Source organism: Canis lupus, chromosome 1 (assembly GCF_003254725.2).
Source record: "Canis lupus dingo isolate Sandy chromosome 1, ASM325472v2, whole genome shotgun sequence".
Lineage (NCBI taxonomy): Eukaryota > Metazoa > Chordata > Mammalia > Carnivora > Canidae > Canis > Canis lupus.
Window position 1 is genome coordinate 35,584,862 of NC_064243.1, and position 13,675 is coordinate 35,598,536.

Genomic DNA, 13,675 nt, shown 5'->3' on the forward strand with positions numbered 1-13,675 from the left:
GAACAGCTAGCTCAGTGAATGATATCTAATTCAGCCAAACTTCCTAACATTTACCAAAGAGCCTGAAATAGTTATGATGATAAATAATCTGGTGTAGGGTTTACATGTTTTGTGAAACTTGTTCTTTTCCTCTGGTGTTGAAACATATTCATCATCGTTTTGACAAATGCCATTAATTTTCATTTTTCCTCAAATGGAACATTGCCCTATAAATTATTTTCATAGCAAAGAGTGACTCAACTCTCGATAAAAGTGATTTATGGAAATCTGCCATGTTCTCACTCTGCTATTCATAAATTTTCCTCATGTAGTCAAACTTCTTTAAGTGTTCTGAGTCACAATAACTCATGGTCAGGCACTGAAATGCAATTCAACTATTTGAAAGGTGAACACAAATAATGGGTTGATATGTCATTCAAGTAATAACACGAGAAATCGAGCAGCTCAACAAAGTCAAAGCACTCGATGAGCTTAGTTCAAAAAGTTGAACTAAGGTGGATGTAAACTCATAAAGTCAATGCCATAACAAAATACTCCTCTAGTGCACTCTCACTTTAAGTATAAGTTTAAAAGCCAAGCATAAATCTCTGGCTATTTCTTTGGAGTACATTCAGGGCTCACCCTCCCTCTCGTACTCCCTCCCTCCCTCCCTCCCTCCCTTCTTTCTTTCCTCCTCTCTATTTCCAAGCACTTCCATGTACACCATCTTATCTACTCCTGAATAGAGATATTATCCCCACAATGTAGATGATGAAACTGAAACTCAGGAAGTTTAAATAACTTGCTTACTCTATGCAGCTAGAAAAGGTAATGCCCCATAAATTGAAAGCAGGTAACTTGCTTCCCAACACTCCAACTTCAATAACATACTTTATAATATTTTAAAAGACCATTTACCTGCTTGCTGACTCTGTAACCTATACTTTCTATGACCTGTCATCCAAAATATCAGTCTTTTGACTTCACGCCTATGAAGGAGCTGCCTTGCGAGGAGGAAGTATTAGTCCAGCCTTATAGAAAAGCCATTTAAATATTTTAAAACTTCTTTGCAAACTCATCAGGTCTAAAGTAGTTAAAAATGAATAAAGAAACAAATTAAATAAACTCAAGTGGTAGTAGTGACCTTTGAAAGCCACTCTTTAGGTTAAGAGACAATAAGTTGACTATAGAGACAGAAGTCATTAAATGCATTTGAAACACAAATAGCCAGCTCAAAGTCAGCGCAAAGATGGAACCCTTCCAAAAGTTTGTGTTTGTCTATTTAATCTTCTTCAACAAGGATTGAAGAATAAGAGTATTGGGGAGGGTTTTCTCAGACATGTATTTTCAAGAAAGTCTACTCTGATTCTCCACTTTCCCTCCATTCACAATGATAATATTAACAGTATTTACTGAGTTCTTACTTTCATGTCAAGCACTCTCAGATCTTTACATAGTAAACTCACTAATCCTCATGTAGACCCTATGACATATGTATCCTTTTTACCTTGACTTTCAACTTTCAGATAATGAAGGAAGCAGAGGAAGGTGAAGTAATTTGGCCCAGGTCATCCAGCCACTATGGGCAGAGCCAGACTCTGAGCCCTGATGGTCTTACTCTTAATCTCTGCATCATATTGCCCTCCAGCCCTAGCCTTTATCAGGTCCCTTAGATGCAGTCCTGTTCACCTGATATCTCCTTCTAGAGCAGGAGCCATTTGTACCAGTAGAGGACCCAGTACCATGAATACTCAGCAAACTCTATTGTATGAATGAGAGAAGGAAGGAGGAATGAAGGAAGTATACAAACATGTTCTGAGAAGTTGGAAAAAGAAGAAATTCATTTAGAGTAGGTAGGGTAGGAAGAAAAATTTCTATCAAGAAGCCTTGAATAATGGTAGAATTTCTGTAGGCAGAGATAAAGAAAAGGGAATTTCAGGTGGAAAAATGATACAAATTCAGAGACATTGGAAAGCCTAGAGATACATTCAGGGAATAGCAAGTTGTACCAATTGGCAGTGGCTTAGTCTTCAGCTAACATGAATGAAGGTAAAGCAAGGAAAGGTCTGATCAGGTTAACTTGAGGTTATTTTGCTGAATGTTTTTGGGTTTTTTTTTTTTTTTTTTATCTTAGCAGTTTTTATTTAAAAATGTATGTAAGATTACTTTATTCCTGAATCTTCCCTATTGTTTCCTCCTTATATCTGCCCTTTTCCTTTCCTACTTGGCGAGATTTGGCTTTATATTCAAGGATCTTTTCGTGGCCTTTGTCCACTGTTAGTCTAGTGATAACCACCTTGTAGGGTGAAGGCCCAAATGGATAGTTGTGCCATTTGCCTTATCTCACTGTACTCATTCAATGTAGATGACAGATTTCTTCTTGTAAACCTGGACTATTTTGCCAATTTGCTGACCTTTATGGTATTCTTGCACAACCTGTACTTCATCATCCTTTTGGATGGGCATGGATCAAATATTGTACCTCTGTCTCAGCTCTTTGGGAAGAAGGGAAGACATAATCTTCCTGTGAATGTGGGAAGGTTCATTGAAATGCCTTTTATGGTTCTTGCTCCTTCCTTCAGAAGTCAGAAAAGGATTAAACTTCATTTTGGCCACTAACGCTTCAGCAATGGTTGCAAAAGGAAAGAAGTGCTGAACGTTTTAAATAGACTGAACGAATTACTGCTTAAGGAACTGGACACCTCTGGAGGAGTAAGACTATAAAAATTTTGAGACTGTGCTTTTGGGAAACTAAATGTGTCAGAAATTCAGAGCAGGGGCTGCTGCCCTATAATGAATGAATACCTGGATGAGTCTTAGGAAGTCTGTGGAGCCTTGATAGACATACAGAATTTTGTCTGTATTCATGTATGCACACATTTCTACTGAGGCTATACCTCTTAATGATTTTCAAAAATTATGACCCCCTGCCCCAAACAGGACTGCCCCAAGACAAGCTTCTGAATAGATGCCACCATTCTGTATATTTAAATATCTTAAGATTATAAATGAATTTAAACCATTAAATAAAATCTGTTCTTCATCCCATCTTAGCAAATATAATCTCACAACATATAGTATAGTAATGATATTCAAATTTTACTTTGAATTTACTTTTATCAAAAATGTAAGTTAATGTAAACATTCAAAACCTCAAAATATTAAGCAATATATTAAAATTATCTGTTAAAACTAAAAAGCAATTAACATAAAAATGAGATACTACTACACACTTATTAGAATGACTAAAATCCAAAACACCAACAACACCAAATACTGGTGATGATGTGGAGAAACAGGAGCTCTCATTCACTGCTGGTGGGAATTCTAACACCACTTTGGAAGACAGTTTGACAGTTTTTTTACAAAACTAAACATACTATTATCATATGATCTGACAATCCTGCTCCTCAGTTGGTGAGTGGATAAACAAACTGAGCGCATCCAAACACTGGTATATTATTCAACAACAAAAAAGAAATGAATTATCCACCTACAGCACAGAGGAAATTTTAAAGCACATTACTTAGTGGAAGAAGCCATTCTATAAAAGAATATACTGAACAATTCCAACTATATGACATTTTGGGAAATATCAAGACTGTGGAGATAATAAAAAAAAAAAATTAGTGGTTGCCGGGGGTAAGGGAGATAGGATGAATAGGTGGAACACAGGAATTTTTTAAGCAGTGAAGCTATTTATTATGATACATATGAATACATTTGTCAAAACCCAATTAAAGAAAAATCACACATACACACACATACATGCACATACACTCCAGAGAATGTACAACACAAAGAGTGATTCCTAATATAAACTATGGACTTTAATAATATATCAACAGTGGCTCAACAATTGTAACAAATGTACCCCACTAATGAAAAAGGAAGGTGGTGGTGGGGGGAGTACTCTATACTTTCTGCTCAATATTTCTTGTAAATGTAAAACTACCCCTGTAAAAATAAAGTCTACTAATTAAAAAATTAAAAGGAGGGCAGCCCTGGTGGCTCAGGGGTTTAACACCACCTTCAGCCTAGGGTGTGATCCTGGAGACCTGGATCCTGGGATCGAGTCCCATGTCAGGCTCTGTGCATGGAGCCTGCTTCCCCCTCTGCCTGTGTCTCTGCCTCTATCTCTCTCTCTGTGTCTCTTGTGAATAAATAAATAAAATCTTAAAAAAAAGTAAAAGGAAAAATGCAAATTATAATGGATATAAAAACTTGAAAATTATTTAAATAGATTAGAATTTATTAATTTATCACTTCATACATTTGGAAGCTGATATTGGTACATAAACCTAAGATTATTTCTTTCGAGTTAATTGATTTCTTTACCATTATGAAATTACTTTCTTTATACTACTAGTATTTCTGCTCTGAAATGTATTTTCTCTGACATTAATGGAACCACTTTTGCTTTCTTTTGGTTTGTGTTAGCATGCTGTATCTTCTTTCCATTCTTTTACTCATTTTGAGTCTTGATAGTTAATAAGTGATTTTCTTGTAGGCAGCATATTGTGGTTTGCATCCAATCTGACCATCTCTGCCTTTTAACTGGGAAGATTAGACCACCTACATTTAATGTAATTATTATGTGTCATATTGAAATCTAATCTTGCTAGTTGTTTTCCAACTGTTCTTTGTTCTCTTTTCTCTCTTTTTCGGTTTTTTTTTTTTTTTTTTTTTTTTTTTTTTTATCAATTGAGCATTTTAATGATTCCATTTTTTTCACTTTTACTAGCATGTTATTTTAAAATTTTAGTTGCTTTGGGTTTATAGTATCCCTCATTCACTTATCTCAGTTTACTTTTGAGAGATATCATAACACTTTACAAATGGTTTAAGAACTAGGATGGCTGGGTTGCCCAGCAGTTGAGTGTTTGTTTGCCTTTGGCCCAGGGCATGATCCTATGAGCTGTAGTCACCTTGATCTCCCTGGACATTCAGCTTCATCTCTTTAACTCAGGGAATCTACCTGGCTTCTTCTCTGGGCCATGTACTTGAAACTCTCTTCAAGGAGCAAGCTGGGACAGAAAGGGCTGACCTTGTGTATTTTCCATATCTTGGAGATCACAGTCCTTCATTATTTAGTGCTGAATATCTTGAAAATTGGTGTTTATATATTTTGTCTTTGCTGTTGTTATTAATTTGGGAGGATACATCTGGTCTCTGTTACTCCATCATGTTTGGAAGCAGAAGTCAATGTGTAAGTATTAACTAAATAGTAGAGTATCAAGGCTCATTTTACTCAGTTGGGGGCAGAAAAATGACTTAATAACCAAGACTTACAGTGTAATTCCATGAGTTGCTGAATTTAGTATAAACTTTTAGAACTAGAAAGATATACAAAAATTATGTGGCCTAAAAGGATATGATGCCTGTGAATAGTCTAGGGCAGAAGGCATAAGAATGAAGGGTTTTACTGACCATGAACTAATAAATATCTTAACTTAGAGATTAACTATTCTAGAGATTTTTGCACAGGCCCAACATTGGCTATAATAAAAAGTTTTAAAAATTATCCAGTCCTACTTTGATTTGGTAAAAGAGAGTATGATCTGTAAAAGAGGGTAGGTATGTGGCTCTGTTGGCACTAGCATGAGGATGATAATAGTATCATCATTTCATCCTGCACAAAACAAAGAAATAAAAGAAGCAATGAGTGTTTGCAGAAAGGTGAGTAGGTCTGATTTATTGTGATGAAAGTTTGTGATTGTTGCAAATAGAGCTGAAAAGTGATGATGATAATCATGATTATAGCAGTTTACTACTTTCTAGGCATGGTTTATGAGCAGTTTGCATGAGTTATCTCATTAAATTCTCATAACTTTTATATATATGATAGTCTGCAATTCATATTTTTTCACATTTTGACATTTCCAAGGATGGGTCTCTTGACTGTTGGTATAGTAGAGTTACTGTTAATCTGGATAGTTTAGTATTTTCAGAGAGGGTGTGCCTTTGTTTCAGTCAGTCATTTGGTAGCATAATCAAACCAGTCCATTATAAATTAGGCTTGAGGCCCTTTGTCCCATACAGGTAATATGAATTCAGACTTAAAATTTCCATGACTACCAACTTTATACAAATCTCAGAGGAGATTTTTACCCCCTTACATCTAGTGTCAAATTGAATTACAAATAGGACCTGGACTGAGACAAGATGGTGGGCCTGCAATGAGAAGTTGTCAAAGGATAAAAATTGGTGTGATTAGAAGTAGATTTTTAAAATTTTATTTTATTAGAAGCAGATTTTATTTTATTTTTTTTTAATTTTTATTTATTTATGATAGTCACAGAGAGAGAGAGAGAGGCAGAGACACAGGCATAGGGAGAAGCAGGCTCCATGCACCGGGAGCCTGATGTGGGATTCGATCCTGGGTCTCCAGGATCGCGCCCTGGGCCAAAGGCAGGCGCCAAACCGCTGCGCCACCCAGGGATCCCTAGAAGCAGATTTTAAAAGCGGTTTCTATCAACACATTTTTTTCCACTATACATGATTAGCATCTTGATTGTCTATGGCAGTAGCAGCAGTAAAATAGGCAATATTAAACAGAACTATCTTGAAATAGTTCAATTTTATTTCCAATTCCAAATGGAGCTTTATATTGTGTTTGCCTTAAATTTATGTATCTTTTCTTCCAGATAATTATAAATGCAAAGTAGAGCTTGTTTTGAACTTTTCAACAATGAATACATCATCCACACAGAAAATCAATACAGAACCATTGGACTTACACTATGTATTAGAACAGATGGACTTAACGGACATTTATAGAATATCCCATCCAACAGCAGAAGAATACACATTTTATCAAGTGCACCTGGATGTTCTCCAGGATACATTATTTGTTATGCCACAAAACATCTCTTACTAAATTTTAAAAGATTGAAATCATATCAAGTATCTTTTTTGACCATAATGGTATAAAACTGGAAATCAGTTACAATAAGAAAATTGGAAAATTCACAAATATGTGGAGAGCAAACAATGTGCTACTGAACAACTAATGTATTAAAGAATAAGTCAAAAGAAAATTCAAAATTCCTTGAGACAAATGAATATGGATGCACAAGCTACCAAAACTAATGTGATGGAGCAGAAGAAGTTCTAAGAGGGAAGTCCATAGCAATAATTGCCTCTATAATAAAAAAAAGACCACTTAAACAAACACTTTTACTTAAACAAACAATTTTACTCTACCCCTCAAAGAAATAGGAAAATAAGAATAAATCAAGCTTAAAGTTAGCAGAAGAAAGGAAATAACAAAGATGAGAGTGGAAATAAAGGAGGTAGAGACTAATAGACAATTGATCAATGAAACTAAGAGGAAGTTTTTTGGAAAAGATAAACAAAATTGATAAACCTTTATCTAGAGTCACTTACCAAGAGAAAAAGAGAGAAGACTCAAAGTTAGAACAAAAAAGGAGATGTTACAACTGATACCACAGAAATACAGAGGATCATGAGACTAAAAATAAGTATATGCAAAAAAATTGGACAACCTAGAAGAAATGGAAAATTCCTAGAAAATATACCCTACCAAGACTAAATCATGAAGAAATACAAAATCTGAACAGACCCATTACAAATAGGGTGATTAAATCAATAATAAAAAACCCTCCGAACAAAGAAAATCCAGGACCAAATGTCTTCATTGGTGTATTCTACCAAGTATTTTAATAATGAGTACTAATCCTTTTCAAACTATTCCAAAAAAATAGAAGAGAACAGAACACTTTTGAACTCATTTTACGAAGTCAGCATTACTCTGATACCAAATCCAATCAAGTACAACTACAAGAAAACAAAATTACAGACCAATATCCCTGATGAACATAGATGTAAAAATCCTCAACAAAATATTAGCAAACTGAATTCAACAATATATTAAAAAGATCGTACACCATGATCAAGTGGAGTTTACTTCAGGGATGCAAGAATGGTTCAACATCCAACATCCACAAGTCAACGCATGCAATACACCACATTAAAAAAGTGAGGAATCAAAATCTCACAATAATCTTAATAGATGCAGAAAAAGCATTTGACAAACTTCCACATTGATTCATGATAAAATCTTGTAATAAACTGAGTATAGAGTGAATTTACCTCAGCATAATAAAGGCTGCAAGTGACAAGCCCACACCTGTCATACTCAATGGTGAAAAGCTGAAAACTTTCCTTCTAAGATCAGGATCAAGACAAGGATGCTCACTCTTGTCATTTTTATTCAGTTTAGCACTAGAAGTTCTAGCCAGAGCAATTAGGTAGGAAAAGAAATAAAAGTCATCCAAATCAAAAAGGAAGAAGTAAAACTTTCTCTATTTGCAGATTAAATATAATAGAAAACCCTAAGAATTCCACCAAAAATTGTTAGAAATTATTTTAAAAATCAGTAAAGTTGAAGGATACAAAATCAATATACAAAAATCAGTTGTGTTTCTATATCATGCCAATGAACTATTAGTAAGAGAAATCAAGTAAACAATCCATTTACAATTACATCAAAATGAATGATATACAAAGAATAAATTTAACCAAAGAGGAGAAAGATGCACTGAAAATTGTAAGATATTGATGAAAGAAATTGGAGAAGACAATAATAAATGGAGAGATATTCTTCTGTGCTTGTGGAATTAGAAAAATTAATATTGTTAAAATAGTCATACTACCCAAAGCAATTTGATAGGGATTTAATACAATTCCTATCAAAATTCCAATGGTATTTTCCACAGAAACAGTATGGTATTGGCATAAACACAGACACATAAATCAATGGAACATAATAAGAGCCCAGAAATAAACTCATGTATATGTGGTCAACTAATTTTCCATAAATAAACCAAGAATATACAATGGAAAAAAATAGTCTCTTCACTAAATGGTGTTGGGAAAACTGGACAGTCAAATGCAAAAGAATGAAATTGGACCTCTGTCTTACACCATACACAAGTCAACTCAAAATGGATTAAATACTTGAATATAAGACCTGAAATTATAAAACTCTTAGAAGAAAACATAGGGGGTAAGCTCCTTGACTTCAATCTTGGCAGTGATTTTTGTTGTTGTTGTTGTTGTTTGACATCAAAAACAAAGATAATAAAAGCAAAAATAAACAAGTGAAACTACATCAAATAAAAGCCATAAACAAAATGAAAAAGTAACGTACCAAATGGGAGAACATATTTATAAATCATGTACCCTATAAGGGGTTAATATTCAAGAAATATAAAGGATGCATACAACTCAAGCAAAAACAAAACAAAACTATTTATTTTTAAAGATTTTATTTATTTATTCATGAGAGGCACAGACTGAGAGTCAGAGACATAGGCAGAGAAAGAAGCAGGCTCCATGTAGGGAGCCCGATGTGGGACTCGATCCCAGGACTCTAGGATAGTGCCCTGGGCCCAAGGCAGACATTCAATTGCTGAGCCACCTGGCATCCCAAAACAAAACATTTTAAAAATGGACAGAGGAACTGAACAGACATTTCTCCAAAGAAGATCTACAAATGGCCAACAGGTAAATGAAGAGGTGCTCAACATCACTAATTATCAAGGAAATGCAAATCAAAAGTACAATGTTAGAATGACTGTCATCAAAAAGAAAAGAGATAATAAGTTGGAAAGGATATGAAGAAAAGAGACCACCTGTGCATCATTGATGGGAATGTAAATTGGTGCAGCATCTATGGAAAACAGCATGAAAACTCAAAAAATTATGGGACACCTGGGTGGCTCAGTAGGTTAAGCGGTCTGTCTTTGGATCAATTCCAGGATCCTGGGATTGAGCTCCGCCTAGCTCCCTGCGCAGTGGGGATCTTGCTTCAGGATCAACTAATTTTTGCTTCTCAGCCTTTTGGCTAAGATCAAGTGTAAGATAAAAGCATCTGTTTCTTGGTTTGTCTCTTTTTTTTCCCCCTTTGTGTGTTTGTTTCTTAAATTCCACATATGATTTGTTTGAATTTTATAGTTTTCTAATGATGCTGTAATCATAAGGAATTTATATCATGTTTATGTAAAGTATTTATGTTATATTAATTTGTCAACACTGAGTGCCACAATATTCTTTTTCTCTGAAGAGAAGTCTACTCATTACTTAAAGTTGGAGAGTTGATGTCCTAGGCCCTTGAAAGAAATAAGGCATGAATGGATTATATGCAGTACCCACATTTGCATTGTCATCAATTACGAATTCTGATTTGCCTGGGGGCATTTGTTTTGTAAATGTTTCTTTGTTACTAGGGATGTAGAGTTGTGGCAAAAGTTCCTGTTTCATAACTGATCTTTACCCATCACCAACTTGTAGAAAATAGGGTTTAAAGAAATCGGCTAGAGTGGCCTGCTTTCAACACTGAGTGATGCAAAGCCATGTCAGCTCCTACCAAAGATTCCTATTTACGCCCTAGGCACATAAGTAAGGAAAGGAGCTGTGGACTGAGAGGTACATCTGTCAGCTTCCCCAAGGTCTCTTCAACATGATCATCATTCCAAGAGCAGGTACCTGTAAGAAGGCTGTCCACTGAATCTGTGAGTTTACTGCTGAGACTTCGATCTGTTTTCACTGTGTCACTTTTAGTAAGTTCATCTTTAAAACATATTCGTCATTTGAAATATGTTTGCTTTTGGAAGTGCCAATTTGTACTTTTAAATTTTCTTTAGAGTTATGGGAGGTTGCTGGCCATGGTCCATGCACTCACAAAAATTATAAGCCATTTTTGAAGGATTCAGTCTACTTGAAGATTGTGCTAAAGGGAAAAGTAAGACAAAATCATGGAGCTGCAAGAAGAGGATGAAATGGATGAAGAAAAAGAGAAAAAAACCATGTCTCATCCCCAAAGTAAGGCTTTTTGGTCTAGAAAGACATAGTTTCTAAATGGATGACACAAATTCATCTAAATGACCAAAATATGGATTATAAAAATGTTTAGTCTGTCTGTGAAAATTATGCTTGTTGAGAACAAATTTAATTATTCCAATTCAAAAACAATATTTAAAGGCTTACAATGAAACTATTACTTTATTAGTAATAGGCATGGCTTATTTGTTACATTCTGTTTATGCTTTTGCTTTTTCTGTTTCACTTTTATCAGTTCCGCAGGGCAGGGTGATGGTGCAAAATGAGTTTACCAGAAGTGAGTATTGAGCAACAGTCTCGTCTTAAAATAGTCTTGCAACTTGTTATGCAAAATCACAGTTGCAGAAAAATCATTAAGAGCCATTAAGCAAATCAATTATACTATCTCTAGACTTGGTATTTTTTATCCCATTCTCTTTCACAGAGAATGTTCTATTTGCATGCATAGGACAGCCAGTACATGCTCACCTTCAAGCCTCTTGCAAGTATGCCAATGTATCAGAGGGAAGTTTTCACTTAATTGTAAATTGGGCTAAAATAAAAATACAACCATGTCATTTCAGGAATTGCTGGCAGGAATAAGATTTAACAATACCAAAATAGTACATTTTCACTGCTAATTTTCTACTCCTCCTTGTGTACCATGCACAGAAAAATAAGCTTCCTATACAATAAGAAATTTGCTTTTCTATGAGTTATCTGTTGCATTCTTTTCTTTCTTTCTTTTCTTTCTTTCTTTCTTTCTTTCTTTCTTTCTTTCTTTCTTTCTTTCTTTCTTTCTTTCTTTCTTCTTCTTTCTTTCCTTCCTTCCTTCCTTCCTTCCTTCCTTCCTTCCTTCCTTCCTTCTTTCTTTTTTTCTTCTTTCTTTCTTTCTTTCTCTTTCTTTCTTTCTTTCTTTCTTTCTTTCTTTCTTTCTTTCTCTCTTATTTTTTTCTAATTTTTTCTAAGCTTATTTAGATTTAGACATCGCTCTTTGAGTATAGGTAAGAGGATAAAAGAAATCATTTGCTTTGGATAGTCCTTATTTTTTGGTTCTTCTGTGGTCTTTGATGCTGTTCTTGGATTCTTTATTGGCAGTTAAGAACATGGGCAGCTGCAGTGGCTTAGCGGTTTAGTGCCGCCTTCATCCTGGGGTGTGATCCTGGAGACCCGGAATCAAGTCCCACTTCAGGCTCCTTGCATGGAGCCTGCTTTTCCCTCTGTCTGTGTCTCTGCCTCTCTCTGTGTGTCTCTCGTAAGTAAATAAAATCTTTAAAACAATGGACTTTTGTGTTGGACATGAGGATCTGAATCTAGGGTCCTTTGCTTGCTGGTACTGGTGCAGTGGACAGGAGACTTTAAGGCTCATTTCCTCCTCTGTCAAATGGAGTTGAGTTGTATACACCTCATATATATATGAGGTTATATATGACCTCATATGAAATATATGAATATGAAATATGAATAATATTTCATAAATATGAATATGAAATAATATATTTATTTCATAAATATATGAAAGTGTTAGCATAGTGGTTGGCCCATTGTAACTGAGCAGTAAGTTTCAGTTATCTCTAATATAGGAATTAGCATTATGGGGCTTATATATTTTTAAATGAGCTGCTACTAATTGCATATTTAAATATTGAGCTTCAAATGGTGTCTTAGTCCATGTAGGCTATATGCTATAGCAAAAATACTCTAGACCTTATGGCATATAAATAGCAGAAATTTATTTGTCACAGTTCTGGAGGCTGGTAAGTCTAACATCAAGGTGCCAATAGATTTGGTGTCTGGTGAGAGCCTACCTCCTGGTTCACAGATGGCTGTCTACTTGCTGGTGTTCTCACATGACAGAAGTGGCAAGAGAGTTCTCTGGGGCCTCTTTTATAAGAACATGAATCCCATTCTTGAGGGCTTCATCTTTATGACCTTATCACCTTCCAAGGCCCCACCTCCTAATATCATCACATTGGGTATTAGATTATGATATGAATTTTGGGAGACGCAAACATTCAGTGTATAGATAGAAACCATGTTCTCTGGTAAGTTGTGTATACTGAGTAATGAAGGTTTGTTTGCAGTACTGAGGTACAGATTTTCTCACATATCTGGAAGTAATTTAAAGCTTATTGGATATTAAAATATTTAATATTTTAAACTTTAACCTATTTATTTTATAGTTTTCTTTATATATTTTCATAAACAATATTTTATGTAGAGAAGCTATATCCAAAAAGATTTGCCTGTGATTCAGAATATTTTTCTAGTCTGTTTACTGGAGAAAAATTTATTTATTGTATGACTTACAACATAGTTTTTTCATAAAGCTAACTGGTGGATTGGGATAAAGAGATGCTAACATTATCAGGGAACATTTTTTTTAAAAGATTATTTATTTATTTATTTATTTATTCATTCATGAGAGACACACACACAGAGAGAGGCAGAGACACAGGCAGAGAGAGAAGCACGCTCCATGCAGGGAGTCTGACATGGGACTCAATCCCAGGTCTCCAGGATCATACCCTGGGCTGAAGGCAGCACTAAACTGCTGAGCCACCTGGCCTGTCCTATCAGGGAATATTTTTGTAGGACTGTAGGTATAAAATATTCAAAGCAGGGATTTGGACACTATGTTCTAACTGATTAAGGATCCTGTTCAGTGTTCCAACATGAAACAGATGGCACATTCAAATTAGAACAATTTAATGAAGCTTTATAAATAAAGGTAATATTATAAAGCTATAGGCAGAGTGGAAACCATAGGGACTCCTGGGTTGTCATACCCCAGGCCTGAGAACCATGAGTAGGGAGAGGTATTCAGAACCAGGAAGGAGAGGGAATCATA

The 13,675-nt window shown here is 35.1% G+C and overlaps 1 protein-coding gene and 1 pseudogene across 6 annotated transcripts in view; one reads left to right on the forward strand and one right to left on the reverse strand.

The window, feature by feature from the left end:
- Positions 1 to 2,146: 2,146 nt before the first annotated feature.
- On the reverse strand, positions 2,147 to 2,586 carry LOC112643783 (60S ribosomal protein L26-like; annotated as a pseudogene).
- A 7,679-nt stretch (positions 2,587 to 10,265) lies between these two features.
- Positions 10,266 to 13,675, forward strand: part of STX11 (syntaxin 11) — a 44,761-nt gene continuing 41,351 nt past the window's right edge. For 2 of the 6 annotated variants that reach the window (XM_035701045.2, XM_049113443.1), the window contains exon 1: positions 10,690 to 10,827. Coding sequence is in view for 3 of the 6 variants with exons in the window: in XM_035701023.2 (XP_035556916.1) it covers positions 10,761 to 10,827 (67 nt within the window). In the remaining 3 variants the exon portion in view is untranslated. Of the gene's footprint in view, positions 10,566 to 10,649; positions 10,828 to 11,922; positions 12,110 to 13,675 lie in introns of those variants that run through there. The other 4 variants (XM_035701023.2, XM_035701032.2, XM_035701034.2 and 1 more) reach the window with 4 other exon arrangements.